Source organism: Propithecus coquereli, unplaced genomic scaffold (genome assembly GCF_000956105.1).
Source record: "Propithecus coquereli isolate 6110/MARCELLA unplaced genomic scaffold, Pcoq_1.0 Scaffold35, whole genome shotgun sequence".
Lineage (NCBI taxonomy): Eukaryota > Metazoa > Chordata > Mammalia > Primates > Indriidae > Propithecus > Propithecus coquereli.
In genome coordinates, this window is record NW_012149174.1 from 2347657 (window position 1) to 2373881 (window position 26225).

The 26225-nt window shown below is 41.3% G+C and overlaps 1 protein-coding gene across 4 annotated transcripts; it reads left to right on the plus strand.

Moving 5' to 3' along the window:
• Positions 1-1433: 1433 nt before the first annotated feature.
• On the plus strand, positions 1434-24158 carry PRDM1 (PR domain containing 1, with ZNF domain). 4 transcript variants are annotated; one of them, XM_012651156.1, is made up of 7 exons: positions 1434-1678; positions 3261-3508; positions 10059-10178; positions 13516-13768; positions 19085-20193; positions 20646-20774; positions 21164-24158. In XM_012651156.1, the coding sequence occupies exons 2-7, from the start codon at positions 3326-3328 to the stop codon at positions 21737-21739; spliced, it is 2370 nt and encodes a 789-aa protein (XP_012506610.1). In that variant the 5' UTR covers positions 1434-1678; positions 3261-3325; the 3' UTR covers positions 21740-24158. The 4 variants fall into 4 exon arrangements, with proteins under 4 accessions (XP_012506610.1, XP_012506611.1, XP_012506609.1 ...); XM_012651157.1 differs by having other exon boundaries at positions 1440-1557; positions 21164-21840; XM_012651155.1 differs by having other exon boundaries at positions 1627-1661; positions 21164-21840.
• Positions 24159-26225: the final 2067 nt, after the last annotated feature.

Sequence of the window (26225 nt, forward strand, 5' to 3'; positions counted from 1 at the left end):
TGCTACTTATGTCCCCTAGTGGGAATTTATTTGTTCTGTACTACAGAGAGTGTAGAAGGACTTTAGACACAAAAACTGTGTCCTCCCCTCCCCCCAAAAAAATCCTAGAAATTTTCTAAAAGAGGGAAAAGACATTTTAAATATAAACAGACATTTTTAGAATTGAGTTGGATTTTTGTTTTGCTTTGTTTCATTTCTTCTTGTAAACAAATATTCAAATGTCCATTTCATTGTATGACTAAGTCAGTTATCATTAGGTTGAGACTGGGCGTGTGCATGTGGGGTGTGTGGGGGTGTGTGTATGCACACGTGTATTTAAGATGTTAGAAAAGACGTTGCAGCCTAAGGTCGAAGGAGAGATAAAAAAAAAACTACCTATGGTGAGGCAAGCAGGAAAAGTGGAAGACTTGTATTTCAGTGATCTAAGTAGTAATTGAAATAGGGTGTTTGCTATAAACGGACCCTTTGCATCATTGTTTCTCTGAATTAAAAGACTCCTTGCTGAAGGCACAGACCATTGAAGGAAGTAAAGCATCTGGTTTGTTTTGTAATGAGAAGCAGGAATGCAAGGTCCACGCTCTTAATAATAAACAAACAGGACATTGTATGCCATCATCACAGGATGTCCTTCCTTCAACAGAGGACTGACTAGGGCTGGAGGAAAAGCTGGCCCGGGCTCAGAACGAGCTCCACTAATTACTGCCTCCGACTGCTGTCCACTTGCAGTGATCAGCTCAATACTCCCCTTAACTGTGAAGCGATTAATGCTCTACATTTTACTTACACTCCTGGGGAGTTTGCCTGTGGGCTTTGGGAGGAGAGGAAAGGAAAACAAAAATTAATCTGTAGGATTATAACTTTTTTTCTGTTTCCCTGTTTGCTAAATAGTTGAAAGAGGAAAGTTAGTTCTGCCAAATTTGAATATATTTCAGTTAGCAGGAGAAATGTAAACTTACCCATTTTGGGGGGAAACGTGTATTTCATATGCCATAGCATGTGGACTAGACAGCTCCATTGTATTACATTCGATGCAAAAGCAATTTAACGTGTTCTTTTCAAGTAAGTTCTGTGTATTCTGTAACTGGAGATTTGAGCTGAGAAACTACAAAGTGTTCAGGTAATTTTCAAGTTTCCTTCATTGAAGGAACGTGCGCCCCCTGATTCTGCCGCCGTCAGGAAGGAGGGCGATCTGGAGTATTAGAATACAATACAGCCCAAGCAGACGTTGAGGGTAAGTGCCTTCAAAGGGAAGTGAGACGATTCCAAGCAAATGTTGAAATTCACAGGCGAAGAGAGGAAGCTCTCGGCGGCTCGCGATCTGGGGGAAAGCCCTGAGCGCGGCTCGCAGGTGTGGCCACGCCACGCCCCCACTTCGGGCGGCTGAGTGGCTAATGAAATCGCAGCAGGGAGGAGGAAAAAGCCGCGGTCTGGTGAGTGCTGCCGTGACACTCGGCCCTCCAGTGTTGCGGAGACGCAAGAGCAGCGCGCGGCACCTGTCCGCGGAGAGCCGGGACGCGGCGCCCGGGCGGCAGTCCGCGGAGAAGGAGGGACCGCGAGGTGCGCGTCAGTGCTGCTCAGCCCGGCCAGGGGACGCGGGGAATGGGGACTGGGTAGACATGAGCGAGACTCGTTTCAGATGTTGGATATTTGCTTGGAAAAAGGTGTGGGTACGACCTTGGTAAGGAACTTGATTTTATTCTGAAATTGATCTGAAAACTTTCTTTTCTTCTTCTTCTCCTTTTTTCTTTTTTTCTTTTTTTTCTTTTTTTGCTAACGTGGTGGCAGTAGAAACCAGAAACGCTTCTGCTTTAGTGTTCTTGGTACTGTCAAACATTTATAAGACTTTTTCCTTATGAATCATTAACCCTTTCAGTTCTAGACATAATTGTCAATTCATTGAAATTTCAGTAGTGGTTACTGCTCACACCCATCAAAGTAACTATTCCGGCTTGGCTTAAGTTTTCAATTTTATTTCATTTTAACATGTATCAGGCATCATGACTCTGCATGTTGGAACTTAATAAATTAAGCAAGTTTATTTAAATCATAACTGGGAGAAAGACAACTTTGCATCTGACCTTTTTTACAAAAGAGCATCATACTTAGAAAAGTGGGGGAATGTGAAAGCTACCTTAAAGGATTTCCACAGAGTGTTGTGTTTACATTTTAACAAGTACACGTTCCTACATGGAAATGATACCCATACACCTAATTTTTATCAAACATGTCTATTTGGGGAAACACTGCAAAAGTTATTTCCCTTTTGCCTTTGGAAAACACTTTTTCTGAGTGCGAAGGAGAATTTTCTGGGTTATCCTTCTCAATTTGCAAGTGGAAGCAGAGTTTATCCTCTGAGTCTTCTATATTTGTTACAACTTTAGTTACAGTAAACTGTAATACATCAGTGACTTCTGGGAATTCGTACACTTTCAGATTTAAATGGAAAGTGCTATTTGTAGCTGAGGGCTCCTAAAGGAATTCTCTCCAGGGAATTTTATTGAACAGTTTTATGTTTTGTTTTTGCTTTTTCAATTTGGTGTGAGGTGTCCACAAGTCAAAAGCAACTGCACCGTGTTTTCCCCTTCACCAATTTTTCCTCCTTTCCTGTGGTCCAAATGATCTCTGAAAGGCTGTAGCTCAGATGCTGGCAGGATGCAACTCTTTTCGGTCTTACATGTAAGAGGATGAAAGAGAGCATGCAGCAGAGGGGGGAGGCAGTTGTTTTGAAAGTTGTTTTGCGTTGGGAGCTGGTGGGAAAGTTCAGTCTTCCCCATTTGGAAAAGGCAGGCTGGGTTCCGCTCCTGCACCACACGCGCTTTCCATTTTTAGCTTCATTCAGAGGCAGACAGAGCTCCTTCCTCTTCCTCTCCTTGTTTGTGACACTTTTCTGAGGCAGCTTTTCCACAGTGCTGAGGGTCTGACGGCCATGACCCCAGGCGTTCTGGGACACAGGACTGTTTGCCCACAACATTTTTCTGCCGTGAAGGGTAAAGCCAGGGATTGTTCAGGGATGCTTCTTTTTTCTTTTCCCTCCAATGAGGTTGCCATTTTTTTTTTTTTTGGACTAAGAGTAGCATTTAAAAACTTTGCTTCTTAAAGGCAATTTAGTTTATGCGGCTTTTTGGCTCTTACTCAACTGTACCAAGCACTCTGCATCTGCTTTTAAAGTCCTCAGACTACCGTATTAGTCATAGCCTCTTGGAGGGAGCCGCAGGAACAGCAGGACAATGGGGATTAAAGGCCTTTCCCTTCTCTTCCAGGCTGCCCCCAGTGTAGCTCCAGCGCTGTGAGGTTTCAAGGGTTGGCAGAGGGGACGGAGGGGACCATGAAAATGGACATGGAGGATGCGGATATGACTCTGTGGACAGAGGCCGAGTTTGAAGAAAAGTGTACATACATTGTGAACGACCACCCCTGGGATTCCGGCACTGATGGAGGGACTTCGGTTCAGGCAGAGGCATCCTTACCAAGGAATCTGCTTTTCAAATACGCCACAAACAACAAAGAGGTAAGCCTCTGGTTTATTGCTGACGAAGATTGGCACCTGGCGCCCAATCTCCCTACTTGCCCTTGAGGGCTCCCAAATCTCTGAGAATCTCTGGGAATCTGTAAGTATCAGTAAATAATTGATCTCTCCATTCTCTTCTTTCATGGCTTTCTCTTTCCCTAAGTCAGTCCCTTGTCATTTCCTCCAGCCTTCAACTGTTTCATACTAATTAGTAAACAGTTAAATCTTTTGGCAAATTGATATGTCTTAGAAAAGCTGGCTTGCAGCATGGGGTGGATAAAATTGTCAGAGAGCTTCGAGAAAGCTCTGGACCCACCGGCCCTAGTCTCGCTGTTGTACGATGTCTTTTGAGGGAGAAAACTTTTTCTTAGAAAAGAAGTTTTTAATGTTTCTTTTGTCTCCCTTTAGTAATTAGATGGCTTTATTCTTTTTAACGAGCCAGCTTTATTAGCTGAGTTTCTAAAATTATTCTCAAAACCTTGACGTGTTTATGAACTGAAGTGCTGGTATATAAACCGAGAAGAGGGTCATGTTAAAGTGTCCTCTGCCCGGATGACTTCAGAGCTAACCACTGTTTATCTGAGGCAGCTCCTTTGCTCTGGCGGGGCTGGCAGGCTGATTCCTTACTGGCCTCTGAAGTGGGTACACTCTTTGTTGTTTCAAAGGGGCCGAAAACCCAAACTTGGAATGAGCAACTGATTTGTGTTTACCCTTTTATATAAAGATTATAGCTAGGCGTGATGTTTAGCTGTGAAATAACTTGCAGAACCACCTCTTGTTTTGAGAATTTGGCTACTGCAGTTGCTCTCACTAGTCTATTGCTGGGTTGTGTTGAATGAAGCCCTCAGCAGACTTCCTACCACCACCATTCCCACAGAGTGCTGTCAGTTCTATTACTGCCTTCAGAAAGTAGTGAAAAGGCAATCATTTGCTGTAGGAATCCAGAATTTGCTACTGGGACTATTCATTACAGCCATGTCAGATCACTTTCCCCCTTCCCTAAGGAACAGTATTTGAAGGAATCTGGGAGCCTGTTTGGGAAACACTTTGTCTCTTTCCTGTTTGTGTGTCTGAGTCCAATGTTTTTGGTAAGGGGGAGACACAGCTGTCTAAAATTAAATAGAGCAACTCTGCTCAATCTTTTTTTTTTTCCACTGCTGGGAGAATGGAGGCAGATTTTATAAAAGGCAAAATTTAAATTGTAGTTGTGCATGAACAGTACCAAAAACTCTAACCTCAGAGGTTGGCCTAAATTATAACTCTTCCTGAAAATAATGTTCTTTTCAATAGAAAGTCTCTTAAAATGTAGCCTTTGGAATTAATGTAGGATTTGTTTGGGTATTTAAGGTTTGGCTGTGGCCTTAAAAGGTGTAGTGTGTTTTTTTGCCATATCAGATTTGACCACATATATCAGTCAGCTCCCAAGGTTCATTTGTGCCATGTTGCCCTGTCCAGTCCTTTGGGACTCAAATAAAGATCTCCATTCTATGGGTCATCTTTGCCTTTTAATTCTATAATGTTCTCATCCTCAGTTCAGCTCTTAAGCTCAAGTTTTTCAATTTTTGTCATTCTGCTTAAAATTATGGCTAAGTCAAGTAATGCTCTTAGATCATTTAGTTCAAGGTTCAGAAAGATAGTCACTTACCCAAAGGCATATGGGTAAAACCAGACCCGGGACTTGGAGCAAAGTTCTTCTAACTTCTCCAGCAAGTACTTCTAGATTATGCTACACTGGCCCCTCTTGGTGTCACTGTGGTTTTATTTATCATCTTAACATATTTCAGACCGATCCTTTATTAAGCTATTTTTTTCTCCTCTGAATGTATAACTCCTTATTTCATTATGTTAAGCAACCAAAAAAGAGGCAGTGCATGTGGTCCTAAACAGAGTCTTCTTCAAAATTAACCTAGAAAGTCAGGTTTCTCTTATTCTCTTTATCCATACTTTATTTTATTTTTTTATTTTAGCATATTATGGGGGTACAGATGTTTAGGTTACGTATGTTGCCCTTGCCCCCCCCATACTTTATTTAACTAAAACACTTGAATAGGGGATAATCTTCAATTTCTAATCATAAAAGCAACCAGGAAATATATTTGAATGTAATACGTCTTAAGCTTACTCTGGAATTTGTACCTATTTTTCTGTTTCTCTCTCCTTTGTTTTTGGACTTTGGGAAAGGACAGCTCCCTTTAGGTGGTGAAACAGGATGGTGGAGTTGAGCCATTGAGGGCACGATTGCCACAAACCAGTTCTAGGGCAGAAGAAACATTGAGGATTGATGAAATGTTTACACTGTCATTATTCAGTTAGTTCTTTGTTCCATGAGCCGTTGAAATAGGAAAAAAAGGCTTTCTAAATGTAGTTTTTATCTGACTGATTTATCTTGCCCTTCTTTAAATGTTTTCATTTAAATAGCAAAAAATGTTACATTATGTACTATTGTGCTGACATACCGGGGAATTTTTTTTTAACAAGACCATTTTTCATTATGAATTTGTGCTATGTGTCAGCACCTTTTTGGTTTAAAAACAAAACATACAAACTACATTTCTGATCTTGACCTTCATTTTTAGATTTGGTTTAGAATCATTCTGCACCTTTAATGAGGCTGTTCTTACTTCCTATTTCCAGAACTAAAACCAGATATAGACATACTATTCAAAACTTTGAAAACTTTTTAAACTTAGGGTATTCTTTTATGGGGATTTTCCCCTGTCCCCCTGAAATAATCTTTTATGACTACCTGACTGCAGAAAAATCAATTTAAGCTTTTATATTTTAGAAGCAGTAGCCTCCAGTTTCTGCCCTCAGTGGAGGTTGCTTGCACTCGGAGGCACTGTGGCTCTGAGTCTGGTCGCCAAAGTCGTGTGCTGATAAACATCGGACTGATCATGGGGACTCCCTCAGTGTCCACTTTGATTGAAGTCCATTATTAACTCAAGCCATCTGTAAGAAGTATCTCACCATAACATGCAATTCCCTCTTCATACTGTCTTTTATTTGGGAGATGATGTACCAAGGCATCACCATGTTTCCTTTAATATAAACATAATGAAGGAGGAAACATTCCAAAAACACCCTCATTCACTCCACTCCTTTTAAAAATGGGGTGAATTACAGGCTGAAGGTTTTGGTCCACTGCTGAGTTCTAGTCCTCTCACTGCAAATATTCTTATAGTCGAAACAGAATTTTAATCAAATGAGTCATTTTTATGGGGTGGGATTTGAGGAGGGAAAAGAAATAGCTAGTAATTAAAATGATCTTAATGTAATTTGGGGTGAAGTTGCTCAGACCACATTTAGACCTGAATAATGTTTCTGCTTAATACCCACTGCTCTGTGTGTGTGTGTGTGTTTGTATACTCTCTAAAGAAGGGATTTGCTCTTTTAAAAAACAAGACACAAAAAAACCCAAACCTATATTGTCCTTGCTATCAGAATTTCATTCAGCACCCTAACTCAACCCATCCCTTTGTAAAATCTCCTTTGTTTTATAAAATCGAAAAGAAGCCCTGTTTTTTGGTAGGGAAGCTGTGGATGGATGTCAGGGTGTGTTTTGTAACTGAGGCCACTGACAGAGACAGCTCTGCCCAAGTGACAGAGGGATGTGCACCGCACATCAAGAGCTCCCGTGGGGGCAGATGAAGCAGGGAAGTGTGGAAGCCCAGAGTCCTCTCACCGATGGGTTTATGGAAGGCACACAGTGGCCTGTCCCCAGCAGTAATTCTTTAGGACCCTGGTCAGTTCCAGTGAAGTTTCCTTCCTGAATTAGGTGAACACATTATTAGCCTTTTTAACACTGTGAAGTTTAAGGCATACGCCAGGCTCCTCTGTAAATGATGCTTAAGCATGTTGTACACGATGGGTCAGGGAGACGGGGTTGGCTGAGATCCCACATCTACAGCTTTCCAGGACCAGAGGGAGAACTCTGACTTGATTGTTCACTTCCCATTAAAAACAACCCTGGTTCCTATTCCCCCTCCAAAGTTACCATAACAAGCACCATCATCTTAGAGTTTCAGCTTTTATGCCCTCTTTGAATAATGTCTCCGACATGGATTTGAGATGAAGGTGTTTATTATATATTAGAGTGCTGGACTTGGAATGAACATAGATGGTTTACAAGCTACAGGACTCCTTCCAAATTTTAAATTCTATGATTTTGTGTCTTTATTATCTATAGGTATGAGTTTATATGGACCGTATAGCTTTGTATCTATTAGGAATTTAAGATATTAGGGCTCTGTCCCATTCTCAAAGATAATGTAATATTGAGGCCCTTTTAATTTGTCTGGGGCTTGAGGATTTTTATAGACCCCTCATCCACTACAGATTCTCCCGTTTTTAATTGTTTTCATGTCTTGTTTGTTGAATTGCATTTGTAAGGTTAGCGATGGCAAGAGCTACTTCCAATACTGCTTTGTATCTTCCCAGTGACTAGTCCATAGTTGTGCTCAAATAGGTGTTGGGTGGCGTAAGCCTTCCCCAGATTCCTCTGTAGGAACAAGATTCTAGTGACTTCTTTTCAGCCATGAGAAAATGTTGTGTTTTCTTAGTGTAAGATTGATAGCTGAAAACCAAGAGGCCCATTCTGTAAAAGAATGGCGATTTGGAAAAAAAACCATGACCTCAATGTAATGCTACTTGTTGGTAATCTAGCTCTGACTCCCAAGACACTGTCTGCAAGAGACTATAATTTAAAACAAAGTTGATGAACCAGTTGAGTGCCTTTCTTAAAATTACTGCTGTAAAGTGGGTATGTTGAAAATATCAACTGCTAATTATTGGCTCACCAACAAATGGCATTATTTGTTTTTCCTGTCCGTCATTTTGGTATTATAAAATAATCACTCAAATATGAATGTCAAATGATTTGCATGTCATACAAGTTAATTCCATGAATCTTCCAAATTAATTAGGTTGAATAATATGTCCAAAACAATGAGCCTCTGAATAAGTAAGTCTACTTAAACTTTAAGTATATATTTTTATCTCAAGACTGCTCTGAGATACTCTGTCCTCAATTGTTGTGCTGCCAACAAATACCAAAAATTATGAACTGTTATTAAAAGGACAGATAGATGTAAATGAAGGCAGAGGAGGAGGATGAAATGAACATCTGCTTTTTTCAGCTCTGACAGAAATTCATAAAGAACCAAAAATAACACTCTTGTTTCAACTTGTGTTGGGTGTAGGAAATTTTCTTTTTTTCTCTTTTCAGTCTGAGTATGCTCCATTGACTTGTGTATTGAATACTAAATTGTTTTAGAAAAAAAAATTTGCAGATAAGAAATTTACGTGTGAAAGACTGGTCGTCATAACTGTATAGATGTGCTTATTCCCTATCCATTTAAACAGAGGTTTAAATTCTTGATGAGATTTAATGAGGAACTGGTATGTGTAATAACCAGAATCTTAGATTCCTCTGTGAACATTTATTGATTCACATATTTGGGGCTACCATTTCAGGTAGGAGCACAGGAGCCACCAAGGATCATAAAAACTGGAAAATAAATATCTTTTACCCTTCCCTCCCCCTTGGTCCATTTCAGTAAGGTATTCAGTAATTTTTTTAGGCTGTTTTGAACAAGAAGAAAATAAAAATGGGAAAGCAAGTGAATAAAAACCCAAACAAAACTGTAACTGCAAAATATTGTAAAGGACAACTCACAGAGGAGTTCTTTTGAATAGTGATGAATTATTTCCTGATTCATGGCTGGTGATTATTTTGCCCCCTCAGAAAAAGACATTTCTGATTAAAGAGGAACTGGCATAGTTAGAGTGCTTCTTTAGCAAGGCACTACAAAGCCAAAACGTGTGATGCAGCCAGTCTGAAAAGGTCATTTCCTCAGATCTTAGTACCCGCAGCTCTCCTTGGTATAAATGGCGTTTCAAAGGAGGATTTTTGACCACTGTTGAGGAGAAGATGCTAGAGAAGAACAAAGTTACTTGAAAGATCTTTCTTCTATTACAGAGAACTTACAAGCTATTAAAAAAAAAAAACAAAAAAAAACAACCCTCATCTGGAATGAAAAAAACATAATGCGTTTGGTTTCTGGTTCCATAGGCCACTGTGGAACAACCAAAGAGCATTATTTTGGTTTTTGAGGTTAAAACTGTTTTATTCCCCTCAAGCACACTGTATTTATGGTTTGAGGGGAATGGGAAATAGGAAACTAGGAACAGGCTGAAATGGTCTAATCTTGACTATCTATTTCTGCAGCATCTTATTCTCATTCTTAAACAGAATGGTTTTCCTCTCTATGCTTCTAGTATAAAAAGTAATAATAAAAATAAAGGACCTTCTAGATTATTTTAATGCTTGGTTGAGAATTTGCTTATGATCTCAGACTTTAAAAGATGGTCCTCCCCTAAGGTGAAGCTTGTTGTTAAGTATGTGAGCACCATTAATATTAATATGTTCTCCATATCAAAATTTTATCGTTGTTGGTTATATTACCATTTGACAATTCAATTCATTGAAATAAAAAGATTGGTTAACATTTTACAGTTTAAGTAATTGTTTCATATCATGTACCCTCTTTAGGTTATTGGAGTGGTGAGTAAAGAATACATACCAAAGGGAACACGTTTTGGACCCCTAATAGGTGAAATCTACACCAATGATACAGTTCCCAAGAATGCCAACAGGAAATACTTTTGGCGGGTAAGTAAAGAAAATTTTTCCAAACTCATTAAGTATTAGGAAAAAATGGAGCTAGAAGAGTTGGGTCACTTTCTTTTTCTACCTGTGCTGGGAAATACTGAGGCTCACCCACAAGTGTCCAGGGTCCCCATGGACACAGGGAATTCTGAGCAAATGTGATGAAACTGGTTAAATATTTGACCCTGGAAATACAGCTTATAAGTTGTTAGTGATGGAGATATGGACTACATGTGAATCTTGATTTAGCAACTCATTAGAACTTTGTGATGAAAGGAAACAGTTTGCTGCTTGCTTCAAGGGTAGGTTCATTTGCATTTCTCTGCAAGGAAGTAGTAATGAGTCACCAAGCCTTAGATTTCACCCCTTCTTGATTTCTTGCTGAGTTAACTTTAATTGAATGGAAGAGTTATCACAAATGAATTATCTTGAAAGTAAATGCCATTAGGGAAGGATGGGTGGAAGATGGGGCTGGGGAATGGACAAGGACCACAGGACTAGTCCCATTTAAATGCATCTGCACTATGGAACTACTGTGTTTGACAGTATTAAGAAAAATGCTGACAATCATCTGAGATAATAAGCTTTCCTGTAACATTCAGCCAAAAGGTCTGGCTGGTATAATTTCCTTTGGAATATCAGGGTTAGACAGGACCCCAGAGGTGAGCTAATTAGATGGAATCCTGGAGTAAAGAGTGAACAGAGAAAAGTCAGACTTCTTTCACCTTCCCCATAGGTGTTTCTGGGATATTCAGTTTCCTCATTAGAAAATAAAGATGTGCTTACTTAAATTTAGTAAGCATTTTAACACATACTTACACAAAATGTATATTATTTAAATTCTTTTTTAAAAACAGCTGCCTGATAACAACAAAAATTGTATTATGCTCGCTTTGGCTGGTCTTTTTGCCTAGAACAGTTATATCATTGGACAAGTATCATAAAAGACTTCTGCTAGTGAATCACTCAGAAGCTATTTCTAAGAAACAATTTCTTTAACCCAGTAAGTTTTGTGCTTTTAGAAATTTATTTTACTATTACCTAAGCAGAGAACAGTTATAGATTCACTAAGAATTATGCGCTCAAAATTTTTATTTAATAATTGTTCACGCTTAAAATATATTCACCACATGACTTATAATGGAGAAAACGTAAGTGTATTTTTGCCTTTATTGCCAATAAATTCTTCTTGAAAGTGAGCTATAGAGGTGTATAATTCTTGGAGTCAAAGGTCTGAATTAAGGTGATCCAGCATAAGTCTCATTAACATATGGTCATTTTGGAAAAAGGCAAGAAACACCTAAGAATCTCCCTCACTGTCCCAGTTCCCTGTTTCATTTAAAGATTCATCGTAAGTAACTGAAAGTCTTTCCTTGGGAGGATTTATTTGAATCACTCCTTCACATGCAAAGGATATTGTAGGAGATAACTTCCCACATGTTGTTAAAAGCATCCTGATTTTGCTGGCAGGAATATGAACATCTGTTGTGAGGAAAGAAAAAGTTTCATGCAAATTACACAGTCAAAGAAGAGAAGGGATGTTCAAGTTGAGAAACCAGTGACATTTCTTGTAACTGTACTATGAGTCAGCACATTTTTTATCTTCTTGATAATATATGGAAATGCAGTGAGGTGGCAGGGAACAGTGTTCATTATACGTATGCATTATTGTATTTTCTTGTGGGTGTGTGTATGTGTGTGACTTCATGCCATCGACATTTCTGTTTTTAAATGAGGATACAGTAAATTGTAGTCCGTGGAAGACTGACTGGAATCAACATACCCGTAGCTTTAGAAAGCAGTTTCCGCCCCAGCGAAGAGTGCAAGAGCGATGGAACCCCATGTTCCTGGAAGTTTGCACATCAGAGTAAACAAACTTGAAAACCCCTCTTGATAGCAGAATTTACCCAGCCTTGTTCCATTTTCTCTTAACAAAACACACCGCAAAAGCTCTCACAAGCTGCTTTGATGAAGCCACATGTATTTCCCCCTTCACAATTTACAGGAAGTTACTCTTAAAAGAAAGTGATTCTGGTGTTTACTGCCTGTGTTAAAGGGACAGAGTTCCTTTTTATTTCTGATAACGTTTGAGCGAAATGCAGAAACAATTTGTGGACTAACATAGTCGGTATGTGAGCAAGAATAAAGCAATAACCTGCTGTCTTGTTAGAGCAAAATTTCTGCTACAAACAGTGCCCTACTACTTGGAGACTACAAGTTTCAGATAACCAGGTGTTGTATATGTGTAAAGAAATGTCTTAAATCTGAAGCTCTTAAAAGGTGGTACCTCCTAAAAGAGGGAGAGAGAAACTTCTGTGGAAGGATAAGGAGTTAGTAGTTTCTACTAGTAAGAGTATATATTTTAATTTTTTCCTATTCCTTTCTTAACTCTGCTTTTTGACTAAGCGGCCTGAATGCATCTGTTAAGCAGTAGTGTGACTCTAGGACAAATTTCAAATTTGAATTCTTCGTTATGCCTTGCCTTTAAGGAAGGACATACTTTCTTCCTGTTCTTTTTTTCAAAAGCACACGCCCCTGCCTCTGAGTGTGGTGTTTTAGCCAGCCTTCTCACAGATAAGAGGGCTCTCTCCTCCCTCCTTTGGCTTGAAAGAAAAGCACAAGGCTGAACATGTTTATCACGAGGAAAAGTGACTGTTCAGTAGACTGTCAATTCTGGCTGCCGTCCCGGTGTTCACTTTGTTATGGCAGGTGAAGTTCACCTTTGCCCCGCCCAGTGTTTCCACAAAAAGGCAAGGTTCCAAGTATTCATATGAACAAGTGTTACTGTAGGACTGGCAGGGCTGGGGGTGGAGGATGTTTGCATAGTTTAAGCCTTGGGCGGAGGTGTAGGAAATGGCAAGTACAGAGGCCGTAGAAAAAGCTGAGAGACTCAGTTTGACGTAGTCAGTCGCCTTGCTCTTCTACCCAGTGACTCAAAGCACTAAAAGTCATCATCATCGGAACCGAAGTTAGCAGCATTGCCCGTTTGCCATTCACTGCTGTAGCCAAAGTAGGGCTCTGTGGTGGTTTAATCGGTTAGAGGCAGCTCCTTAAATGAGAATTTGTGTTTCATTCTTCTGTTACTTTTCCCGAATGTGAAAAGACGATAAAGCCGAAATGGAAAAGGTAACTGACAAAGTGTGCCTTACCTGTTTCCGCCCCTGTTTCTGCTGATTCAAGACCACTCTGGCTAAACCGATCTGATTCTCTTGCTGACTAGGCAGTAGGGGATCAGAAAGCACGCACCGGACAGGCTGTGTTTATTCTGAGAGGTGCTGGGGAAGCTTTCCGTCGCGTTGGGGCTGACTTCCTTTTACATGCCTGTCTTCTCTTTGGACAGATCTATGCCAGAGGGGAGCTTCACCACTTCATTGATGGCTTTAATGAGGAGAAAAGCAACTGGATGCGCTATGTGAACCCAGCACACTCTGCCCGGGAGCAAAACCTGGCTGCTTGTCAGAACGGCATGAACATCTATTTCTACACCATTAAGCCCATCCCTGCTAACCAGGAACTTCTTGTGTGGTATTGTCGGGACTTTGCAGAAAGGCTTCACTACCCTTATCCCGGAGAGCTGACAATGATGAGTCTCAGTAAGTGGATTACAGAACAAAAAAATTTAAAATGCCAGTAATGTCAGTTCTGCCCCTATGAGCTAATGACATGTTGTTTAATTATATGGCTTCATCATCTGTGGGCCCAAGTAGGAGGCTTAAACTAGGGACTAGGAAGAGGAAAAACATTTTTTTTCAATCCTTATTCTCTATTATGAAACTTGATCATAAAAATATATATACTAAGAGCTACTTTGAGTATTTAGTTCAGAAAGTTACAGGAAGAAATATATGTCCACTTCTAATTTATCCAAAAGGGCGTGGTTGAGAGTATAATAGGGGTTGGGCCAGACATGCTGAGTATGCAAGGCATAGCCCCTTGTTTGTGGTACTTTCTTGCTGCTTAGAATGTGCATTAAAATATTGTAGAGATGTGCATTTGAATATAAAGTTATGGTGTGATGTGGAACATTATGAGATTGTTGCTAGAAAAACTCTGTTATAATTTCTCAAATATTACTCTAAATGAATAACTAAAGATTTCCTATCTTAGCTTCCTTCCTTATGGTAAACTACTTACCTGATCTTCTGATCGGTGTTACAGTAGCCACCTATCACTTTATCTTAACAGATTCTCAGTTCCTTAGGTTAAGATGCTTTTACTTTTTTTATTTGGTTAAAATTGCTGTCGTGACCTCTCTGCAAAGGGCTACTTCATTTTAGTCGATCTCAAGTGATCTCTATGAGTAATTTAAGAATTACCATGAAATTCTAACCTCTGTTGGAACTATGGTTGTGTGTTCTTGGTTAGACTGCTCAGTTTTATAGCAGTTTTAAAAATTAGCTCCTTTTCATTTAAAAGTTAAAACTACTTGCTGAAATTTTTGTAACTTTTTGTTTTGATATCATTTCAAACTTCAAGGAAACATTGTAAGAAAAGAACAAAGAATTCCCAGTTACCCTTTACCCAGATTCACCAACTGTTGTTATGTTGTCCATTTGCTTTATCCGAAGCTAAATTGTTATAAGCCAAATTGTTTTAGTTCATATTTTCCCCCTTGAGATAGTTGTAATAAATATTAATTTTAACATAAATTGGAATTTTGACTTCAAATTTAGGACCAATTAACAAACCAAATACTAATTGTAGTCATTTATGATCTAACTACACAGCTATTTGGAATTCATTCCACGCTGTTCACTTTACTTGAAGTAGACTGTATTTACAGTTTTCTAAAAAATCTGGGGCTATAAAAGCTTCGGGACCACCCCCTTGGATCCTTTTTTATGATTTGTGTTCATGGTCCTTATACACACAGTGCACCCTTGAACTTCAGGAAAAGGAATGTTTGGAAGCAAACTGGCTTCCAGTTTGAGCATGATACAGGTATAATAAGGTCACAACCAAAGGTGGCAGTTCTTTCCCCTTGTCTCTTCGGCACTCCCTGAGACTCTCTGTTATGTCCCTAGGGCCCAACATCCCGGGGGGCACTCGGCTATCTTGGCATCTGTATGTGCCAGGCTCAGTGCTAAGGGCCTGGTGGTAAAAGACACAAAGGCACAGTTATGTTTTCACGGAACTTACATTCCAGCAGGGCGTCTCATGGGAAGATGTGTTGCTCCTTTCTAACTTTTCTCAGCATAGTGAGTGAGCCTCTTCCTCTTGAGGGTCTTCTTATATTTTTTGAGTTTAATCGCTCACAGGTTCAGAGACAGTTCTTTGATTTTTGTTTTTCTTTAAACAATATGTCCATTTGAGGTGACCCACCCCAGTGACTTTGTCCTAACCACGAAGAAACTTTTTCACATGCTTCCCCCACCCTATGCCAATCAAAGAAAGGTTTTGAAGGCCTGGCATTTTTATTCTGCAAGGAAAGGCTTTGCACAGTATTTTTTTTTTTTTTTTTTTTGAGACAGAGTCTCACTCTGTTGCCCTGGCTAGAGTGAGTGCCATGGCATTAGCCTAGCTCACAGCAACCTCACACTCCTGGGGTTAAACGATCCTACTTCCTCAGCCTCCCGAGTAGCTGGGACTACAGGCATGTGCCACCATGCCCGGCTAATTTTTTCTATATATTTTTTTTTCTCGATAATTTCTTTCTATTTTTTTAGTAGAGACGGGGTCTCGCTCTTGCTCAGGCTGGTCTCGAACTCCTGAGCTCAAACAATCCGCCCACCTCGGCCTCCCAGAGTGCTAGGATTACAGGCGTGAGCTACCGCGCCCGGCCTTTGCACAGTATTTTAAGATTCAAGTGTTTACTCTTTGTGTTTAGAAGCAACTTTCATGTACGCTATGAAACGACACCTTTGTTCCCTCAAATATCCCCTTTTATTTATGCAGCATTTTTTCTAAATCGTGGTTTACCATGTTCAAGTACCCTTTCATTGTCCAATATTCTCAGTAAAGGAGAGTTTACAATAACCAGTCACATTAAAACAAGACTCTTGCTGCCGATTGTGAAACCAGTTGTCTTAGGTGTGGCAGCTGATAACTGAGACTCTGATCAGGAAAATTTCTACTATTTCATCAGGCCTAATAGATTGATTGTGTCTCCAGATAAGTTCTGGTGGGTTTCCGTGCTTAAAGCACAGTAGAGGTTTGTGCCAGAATCTCTGTGAGGGCTTAAATGGCAGTGATGGTTCAACTGGTAGAGTTTTGAGAGGAAGGGATTTGAAGCAACAGAAGTAAAGAAAAGCAAGTAGCCGAAATCACAAAATGGCATTTTTCTAAAAACAAAACAAACCAGAAAAAGGAGTAAAAGAACTGTTACGTTAAACCCTTCCCCTCCCAATTTTGGGGGTATTTTTTTTCTATCTATCTAACTAACCCATCTAGAAAACAGTTGACCAAATTATAGACTTCTAAATGTTAATCTGCTTTCTCAGTTTCAGTTGAAAACAGACTTTGTTTTGCCTACTGCAGAACTTCTAGGTTCTTTCTTGTAGTCTTGGGGTTCTTATTATAGATCGAAAATGTGAGTCGGCATAATTAAGCCATTCAGGGCGTTCAGAAGCAGTTCACTCTTGAAATGACTCCGTCCGCCTACAGCCATTTAAGATTTAAGAACAAAAACAGATCTTGATTTTCTTTTTCATGTTAACTCAAGTTGCTGCTGAGGTGGAGAGTCAGAAATGACACCAGCTCCACTGATCACTCAGCTGCCGAAGGATGGTTTTTGAAAATGTACCTTTACTGTATACAGACTTCATAAATTCCACATGTAGAACATCTTAGGGAGACTCTGTTTCGCTCTGGATATCCTTTTACAGTAAGATGTAAATCTGTTTTTCTGAAGGCATTAGAGATGGCAAACATTTATTGTGGATTTACTATATGCTGGGCACCGTGCTAAGTAGTTTGCTTAAAAAATTTAAAATTCTGACCGTATTGTTTGTTGTCCCAATCATTAGCTTTATATCAGTACAATAATCAAATTATATTAAGATGCTTGGGAGGAGTACTGACGTGGCTAAATGTGAGGGGCAGTGCTATGGACGGACTTAAACTTTTATGCTTATGGCTTTAGTTTGTTGAATTTTAGAACCAAGGGAGTACTGAAGTCTGGAAAAGTAATGACACTTAGATGTAATTTGCCACATAAAAAGGGCACAAAGTTATGAGGATAAAGTTTCAGTATTTTTATTTTATTAGGGTGGCATCTTTTTAAACAATCATTATTAATTCGAGCCTGTGTGGATGCTTCCAAATCCTTCATAAAATTCCTTCCTGTGGCTGTGAGATGCCTTGCCTATCAGTTTTTCCAGCTAAGTTGTCTCTCTCTTCCTTTACCATTTCAGCTTTAAAAAACAAAAGTGACAATTTGAACTTCCTGCCTGCTGGGCCTCACTGAAAGACTGATATTGGCCTGATAAGGAGATATTTATTTTGGTTTAGTGGCTTCAGAAATCCCTCTTCCTCAACAAGCTTTCCATCACTGCCCCCTGATCGGCATCTTCCCTGATAGTGTTGCTCCCTGTGTTTATTCTGGGCCTTCTGGCTTGGCGGAGAGTCGCTGATAACGGCCAGCAGGAGATAACATTCTCTCAGGGCCTCTCAGCCTGGAATCGAATCCCTCAAGCCTGTCAGCCTAGAGAATGGATTTGAAGGGCTCAGTTCTGGAGTTTCACAGGGTCCATTTCTAGACCTATCAGATAGCGAGCCTGGAGTTCTTTCTCCATTAAGTCAAGCAGGGACATTTTTTAAGACGATGAAAGATACTTGTGCAAAGGCTTCAGTGTATCCCAAACCCGCCAGGTCTCCTCATGCTGAGGCCAAGGGTGCCACTGCCTCGGAAGGCACCCGCACGCACACACAGCTGATGCCTTCAGCCCGCTGCCAGGGCAGGTGTCCTGGCTCCCGCGATTGTTCTGCGACAACCAAAGTTCAAACTAAGTGTCACATGTTTTACTTTTGGTTTCCAGGGAAGGCTGAGCAGGGAGTTTTCGGTTTTCCCTGCTCAGACTCGTGTTTTCCCAAAGGCACCACTTGTTCTGTGTGTTGGCAGGGAGGGCTGGCAGCGGCAGAGAGAGTCTGCAACTGTCCTCATTGCTGCTGTTCTTAAATAGTATATTTACCAAGTAATAATACGCCATCTTCGGGAATAAATGCTTTCCTCTCAGCTTCCTCTGTTTTCTTTGGTGCTCTAAGTAATTGAACTGGCTCAGGAAGTACCTGTTGTGGTTTGGCAGAGGTGACTGTCACGCCTTGTGATTCCAGGGGCCAGCGCTACTGGGAGCCCGGTTAGACCAGACAGAGCCTTGGTGAAATGCTCGTGCTGCCTGCCTGCAAATTGTGGGTCCGGGCTGGCGTCCATGTCGCTAATCTCCTTGGCACAGGCAGTTTGAACAGGGTTTCAGCAAATGTGTATTAAACAAGAATTGAGGCGAAAATTGATGACTGCTTATTATTTGAAATGAGTCTTAATGTTTCACATCGCATTTGCAGGGTGTGCTGATTTCCTTCAGGTAAACTGTGAGCATCAGAACAGCTTTTATTAACCTATGAGACTCCCCCACCCCAGTAATTTTCCACCCTATTTTAATGGAAGCTCTCTTGTTCCGGCTCGAACAGCACTTTTCTATCATAAAGTCTGCACTGATGGAAACAAAATCCTCCAAACGGTGCTGTTTGTTCTGTTGATGCTGCTGTTGCCCCTGTCGCGCTGAGGAGGAAACGGAGCAGCACCTTTGAGCGAGTGGCCCAGAGCCTTCCAGAACGAGGGTGTTAGGGCCGGATGCTTGGCCTTCATGTTGCCAGCTGGTGCCCACGTTTTCTCAAGAAGCGCAAGCAACTCTGGGGCTTTGCTTCAGTCCTCTCTAGCCTTTTGAGTAATCGCCCTTTCTTCTTTATTTCAGCACAAACACAGAGCAACACAAAGCAACAGAGCACTGAGAAAAATGAACTTTGCCCAAAGAATGTCCCAAAGAGAGAGTACAGCGTGAAAGAAATCCTAAGATTGGACTCCAACCCCTCCAAAGGAAAGCACTTCTACTCTTCTAACATTTCACCCCTCACTTCGGAAAAGGACATGGATGACTTTAGAAAAAACGGGAGCCCTGAAATGCCCTTCTACCCTCGGGTTGTTTACCCCATCCGGGCTCCTCTGCCTGAAGACTTTTTGAAAGCTTCCCTGCCCTACGGGATGGAGAGACCAACTTATATCACTCACTCCTCCCTCCCATCCTCCACCACTCCCAGTCCCTCGGCAAGAAGCAGCCCTGACCAAAGCTTAAAAAGCTCCAGCCCACACAGCAGCCCTGGGAACACGGTGTCCCCTGTGGCTCCCGGCTCTCAAGAACACCGGGATGCCTACACTTACTTGAACGCACCCTACGGCCCGGAAGGTTTGGGCTCCTACCCCGGATACGCACCCCTGCCCCACCTCCCGCCAGCTTTCATCCCCTCTTACAATGCTCACTACCCCAAGTTCCTCTTGCCCCCCTATGGCATGAATTGTAACAGCCTGAGTGCGGTGGGCAACATGAATGGCATCAACAACTTCAGCCTCTTCCCGAGGCTGTGCCCTGTCTACAGTAACCTCCTTGGAGCGGGCAGCCTGCCTCACCCCATGCTCAACCCAGCTGCTCTCCCAAGTTCGCTGCCCTCAGATGGAGCCCGGAGGTTGCTGCAGCCGGAGCATCCCAGGGACGTGCTTGTCCCGGCGCCGCACAGTGCCTTTTCCCTTACCGGGGCTGCTGCCAGCATGAAGGACAAGACCTGCAGCCCCACGAGCGGGTCTCCCACAGCGGGCACAGCCGCCACGGCGGAACACGTGGTGCAGCCCAAAGCTACCTCAGCAGTGATGGCAGCCCCCAGCAGTGACGAAGCCATGAATCTCATTAAAAACAAAAGAAACATGACGGGCTACAAGACGCTTCCCTACCCACTAAAGAAGCAGAATGGCAAGATTAAGTATGAATGCAACGTTTGTGCCAAGACTTTTGGCCAGCTCTCCAATCTGAAGGTAGGCCTCTGGGGAGAGCAGTCTGGTCGTCTGCTAGGATAGATGCACGCGTGTACTTAGCTCGCTTTCCTCGGGTTATAAATTGCATTTTCATCAGTATGAGACCCAGGCTGGGAATAATAAGTGTGGCTTCTACTTTGCTTTTGCCACTGTCTAGCTCTGTGACTTTGGATAATTTCCTTTCCTTCTCCCGAGTTTCTTCTGAAAAATAAAAATGGGGAGTTTGGGCTAAAAGATCAGTTTCAAGTCCCTGCCAGCCTGTGATTTTTGTCCTTTTAGCTCAAGCAAAACAAAACATTCTGAAAACACTGGGGTGTATTTGTTCTGTTTAAGACTTTGTCTTGATGCTTTTCTTAAGATGTTTGCATCATAAACACCTGAGTCTTTGAGCAGAAATGTTAGGTGTCAGAGCTGACTTGAGAGCGGAGCTAACACATGTGGCTTCTTCCCAGGTCCACCTGAGAGTGCACAGTGGAGAACGGCCGTTCAAATGTCAGACTTGCAACAAGGGCTTTACTCAGCTCGCCCACCTACAGAAACACTACCTGGTACACACGGGAGAAAAGCCACATGAATGCCAGGTGGGCAGTATTTTCTGGGTAGAACTTTGGACGTTTATAGACAATGTCTGTGGAGTTGCCCTCCCATGTCGTGTAGCCTGCAGACCATCACTAGAATGCAGCCTTGGCATGGGCTGATGGCACTGAGGCCTTCCCGGTGCTCTGTATCTGCTGACAAGCAGAGATGATGACACAGCCAGGTTCCAGTGGGTGGGAAAATGATGGGGGAATAAACACGTCCTCATGTGCAGCCCACATCCCTGAGGTTTGCCTAATATCACAACTTAGGTGCCACCTCGCCTCCCAGGTTGCTGGGCATTGGCCTGTAAGCCTGTCCCGCCCGTCGGCAACTCTTAATCTTCTGGTCTTCCTGTTTCCCTTCTCTGCGCTGTCCCTCCCCCACCCTGTAGGTCTGCCACAAGCGATTCAGCAGCACCAGCAATCTTAAGACCCATCTGCGACTCCACTCTGGAGAGAAACCTTACCAATGCAAGGTGTGCCCTGCCAAGTTCACCCAGTTTGTGCACCTGAAACTGCACAAGCGTCTCCACACCCGGGAGCGGCCCCACAAGTGTGCCCAGTGCCACAAGAGCTACATCCATCTCTGCAGCCTCAAGGTCCACCTGAAGGGGAACTGCCCCATGGCCCCGGCCACTGGGCTGCCCTTGGAGGACCTGACTCGAATTAATGAAGAAATTGAGAAGTTTGACATCAGCGACAATGCTGACCGGCTCGATGATGTGGAGGACGACATCAATGTGACTTCTGTGGTGGAGAAAGAAATTCTGGCCGTGGTCAGGAAAGAGAAAGAAGAAACTGGCCTGAAAGTTTCTTTGCAAAGAAACATGGGGAATGGACTCCTGTCCTCGGGGTGTAGCCTTTATGAGTCATCAGAACTGTCCCTCACGAAGCTGCCTCCCAGCCACCCACTACCTCTGGTACCTGTAAAGGTCAAACAAGAAACAGTAGAACCAATGGATCCTTAAGATTTTCAGACAACAAGTGTTGTGTTTCTTAAGTTATGACTTGGTGAGTCAGGGTGCCGGTAGCAAATTCCTTGTACATAATTCCAGTTCTGCAAAGCTCTCCTGACGGCAAATGGTTTCCCCTCACCTCTCTGGAATTAAAGAAGGAACTCCAAAGTTACTGAAATCTCAGGGCATGAATGAGGCAAAGACTATATATATATATATATATATATACATATTATATATGCTTATTTACACCCATGTCTATATATTTGAACCTGTGTATTTTGAATATTTGTGTGGATATGTTTGCATAGCCTTCCCATTACTAAGACTATTGCCTACTCATAATTATTTTTTCAATGATAATCCTTCATAATTTATTATACAATTTATCATTCGAAAAGCAATAATTAAAAAAGTTTACAATGACTGGAAAGATTCCTTGTAATTTGAGTATAAATTGTTGTATTTTTGTCTTGTGGCCATTCTTTGTAGATAATTTCTGCCCATCTGTTGAAGTACCTAAGATTTAGTAAACAAACACGAGACTTCAGTCAACCTCTCTCTATAATAATGGTTTGAGAATGAGGTTTTGGTATTGCCAAAGTTAGACAGTTGATGTGTTAATTCGCGGGATCATATCATTTGAACAGCATTGTATGTAACTTGGGGGTATGTGTGCAGAATTACCCAATACTAACTTGAGTAGAAGAAACAAGAATGGGAATCTTGAATATTTCTGTTGATAGTTGATATTTTTCCCCAGCTACAATTTTACCAGAAAGGTGACAGGAAGGCTTTGCCAAACTGTCTCTCTTTAAAAGAGCAGGGTCCTCCCACCCAACCCCCAAAGTCCTGTGACCATTCAGAGCGGCCACATGACTTTTGCATCCCAATGTATTATCTGAAAATGTGAAGAAGACAAAATGCCATGTTTGAAACCACTGTGTGAGCCTTTCCCAAAGCACAGGTGGTTTTGTATGTGTGAGGTTTTGGGGGCTTGAGTCAGGGTGTTGTTTTGTTGCTGGTTTTTGTTTTTTTAATGTCAAAATTGCACAAACATGGTGCTCTACCAGGAAGGATTTGAGGTAGATCGGCTCAGGCCACACTTTAAAAATAAAAATAAGAAACGGGTATTCTGGTCATCTTGGGGTAAAAGCAGGTAATGAACATTCCTATCCCCAACACATCAATTGTATTTTTTTCTGTAAAACTCGAATTTTCCTCAGTATTTGTGTTTTTACATTTTATGGTTAATTTAATTGAAGTTGAAGGGGCATTGCAAAGTTGTTCGACAACAGTTACCTCATTGAGTATGTCCAGTAGTGCAGGAAATGATGTCTTACCTAATGATTTGCTACTCTAGAGGAGAAACCAAGTAAGTGTGCTCTGGAAAGATAGACTGTGTGTCATTCTATCTTTTACTCTGCTTAGCCCAAAGATTACACGTTGGTGTGTAAGGTGTAGCAAAGAATGATGTATATTTATAAATCTATTTATACCACTATACCACATGTATATATAATATATTTATAACCACTTAAATTGTGAGCCAAGCCATGTAAAAGAACCTACTTTTCCTAAGGGCAAAAAAAAAAAAAAATCTTTCTGAGTCTTTGCTTAATACTTGATGACTTCACAATCACATGGGTGTGCTTGGGCACTCCTTGCCTATTGTAAGAGACCCTAACACCTTGGTGCAAAGGTGGGGACCACATGACAACCAGGGAGAAAGAGATACATTGCTCTTTATTATTAAGGACTATCTAAGACAGCTTTATTTTTGTTTTGCCACATGATGATGATGTGGTCACACCCAAGTCACAGAAATAAAAATCTCATTATTAATTCCTTTACCACTGTAACTTTGCTCTCTTCCTGTCTCTCCTTCCTAAATACTGATGCATCACGATTCAATCTCTGTTATAACTGTATTTGACATTTTATTCATGTCGACTAATAATCACCTGCAGAAGAGAACAAATTCGAATCATCCAGGGAAACCCGATAGCCTTACTGATCTGTTACTAGCAAGACTGACAACTTTTTAGTGTTTGATAATCAATCCTTAATTGTAGATAATCCAAAGCATCCCATCACCACTGACACGAAATAGTTTTTATTCCCAACTACTTATCTGTTCTTTTTCTCCTTTTGTGCTTTCTTACACTGTATTGGAGAGTTTTTATAAAGACTTCTTGCTTCTCTCACCATCTGTCTTTCCCTTTTCGGCCTCTTACATGTGAATGTTGAGCCCACAATCAACAGTGGTTTTATTTTTTTTCCTCTACTCAAAGTTAAAACTGACCAAAGTTATTGGCCTTTTACTTTGCTAGAACAACAAACTATCTTATGTTTACATACTGGTTTACATTGTTATTTATGTGCAAATTGTCAAAATGTAAATTAAATATAAATGTTCATGCTTTACCAATGCTGTCTAGTGTCTTGCATGAAGGGCCGAGGAGCAGCATCTTACCCATCTTGTGAGGCGCCAGACCAAATTTTGGATAGGACATCATTTGTCTCTCCCCGGCCCCCACCCCTCTTGTGTGGCCAGCAGCACCAGCTATGACGCCCTGCTCTCCCCCACCTCCCTCGGGGACTGTCCTTGTGAGGGATCTAACACCATTGATCTGTTGTCTCTCATAACAGTGTAAGATTTTTCTTTAATTTGAACTATGAAAGTGTTCTCTAAGAAAGGCATTTCAAGAATTAGCCAGTAAATGGGGGAAGATTTGTATGTTTTGTTAAGACTGTTTTATTTTGTTGATGGGCATGGGGTGGTGAGGGGGTAAGGAAGACTTGGATTGATTCCAGAAATGCCCTCCTAGTTTATGCCCGCATGTGGTGTGAGGAGACTCTGCCTACTACGGTGAAGGCGCCCGGGAAAGCTGAGTCCAAGAACACATTGCCCATTGCTGATGTCAGTTTTGCTTCAGACGCTAACACTGAGCAGGCCACAGGGAATGCCCTACGTTCCATTTTTTCCCCTTCATATGTTAAACTGGGAATTTAACTTGTGTATTTAAAACAAATTTCTAGAAAGCTGTTTTACCAGAATCCAGGCAATGTTAGCGTGAAACCCAGGGATGATGGTGGCATGGTGATGTGGCCCCATGTGGAGAGAATGAGTCTACTTGCTTATCCACTGATGCTCTAGAAACTAACCTGTCTCCAGGGCAAAGGCACAGAGATATTTGAGTCTCATTTGATAGACTGAGTAAGAAGTGCTTCTAGAAAAGTGATAGCATCCTCAGTGGGAAAAAAAAAATCTCAAAGCCCTTTGCAAATGGTTTTCATGCTTCCCATTCTATCCATTACCAAGTTTATGGTTTCATGCCCATGCTAACTGCATGTTAAGAAAATAATGCTCCTCCTTACATTCGGACATGCAAAACTACCCAATGTTTTGTTTTGTTTTTAATGTTCTTTAAATTCACTTAAACATCTGTGCCAAGAATTTGAAATGCTGCCAACATGTAACTGCGGAGTTAAGAAAACCAGAACCCTATTGTCATAAATGTGCCAAATGGTGCTGGTTATACTCCTAAATTCTACAGAACCATTGTAATGATTTTTCAAAACAAAGCTCAATAATGTCTAGAGTGTAACAGTTAACTACTATAAATCATAGTTCTTTACTTGGCAAATCATCTTTTTTTCTTGAGAGTTGCATTTGTTGGGGACATTTGTGGGCTGGGCTGTTTAATGAAACATCATATGGAAAGATAATATTCACTAATGAGCCCATGTCCAAGTCCACCCGGCCGAAGTCCACACTGTTGGACTGAGACTTCCTGAAGCTGTTTGTAGGACAGAGGAAGACAAGGAATCACCTTTTTCTGGTTTTTCCTTAACAAAATAAAAGCTCTGTGCAGAAATGATGCATTCAATTCCCTACCGTAAGGCAGTATACAGAATACACAGTACCAGTACATTTCTAGATACACTTTTTTCTTAGGAGAAATAAAATCAATTTAGGATCCATAAGTTGGTAGAAGTGAGCTTATTCCTTTGTGTGCTTTTGTGTGTGTGTGTTTGTGTGTGTGTGATGGCTTCTCTAAAAGCAGATACTGAGAAAAGGCCAGAACAGAGGAATGAAAGAAATTAGAGGCGCAAGGCAGAGGATTTCTCATGTACAACCAGGCCTCTAGAATAATCTGGTCTAGAAAGTATAGGTTGTACCACAAAAGGCAGCAGCTAAAAGCATTGATGAATAGGAGAAAAGTTAGAATGTGGTCATTGAACCAATCCAGAAGACATTTCTATTTCCTTCAAGAGATCATAGTGTTGTTTGTCTATAACTTGCCATTTCATTATCAGTTTCTGGCCAGAAGAAATCAGATCATTATGAGCGTTGGCTACCTCTTTGGAGTCTACTTCTGGGTATGCAGTGGCTAAAAGCAATGTTTCAGGACCCGTGCATAAGCCTCCCTAACGTCCCTTTTCAAGCTTCAGGTTCTCAGAACCCCCAAGTTCATTAGCTCAAAGTGCTGCT

Excerpts from the sequence above, each read along its gene's own strand:
- PRDM1 (XM_012651155.1), top strand. The coding sequence starts at position 1,637 with ATGTTGGATATTTGCTTGGAAAAAG. Across the intron at positions 10,179-13,515 it reads ACAGGAAATACTTTTGGCGG|ATCTATGCCAGAGGGGAGCT; the intron begins GTAAGTAAAGAA and ends CTCTTTGGACAG. Across the intron at positions 20,194-20,645 it reads GCCAGCTCTCCAATCTGAAG|GTCCACCTGAGAGTGCACAG; the intron begins GTAGGCCTCTGG and ends GCTTCTTCCCAG.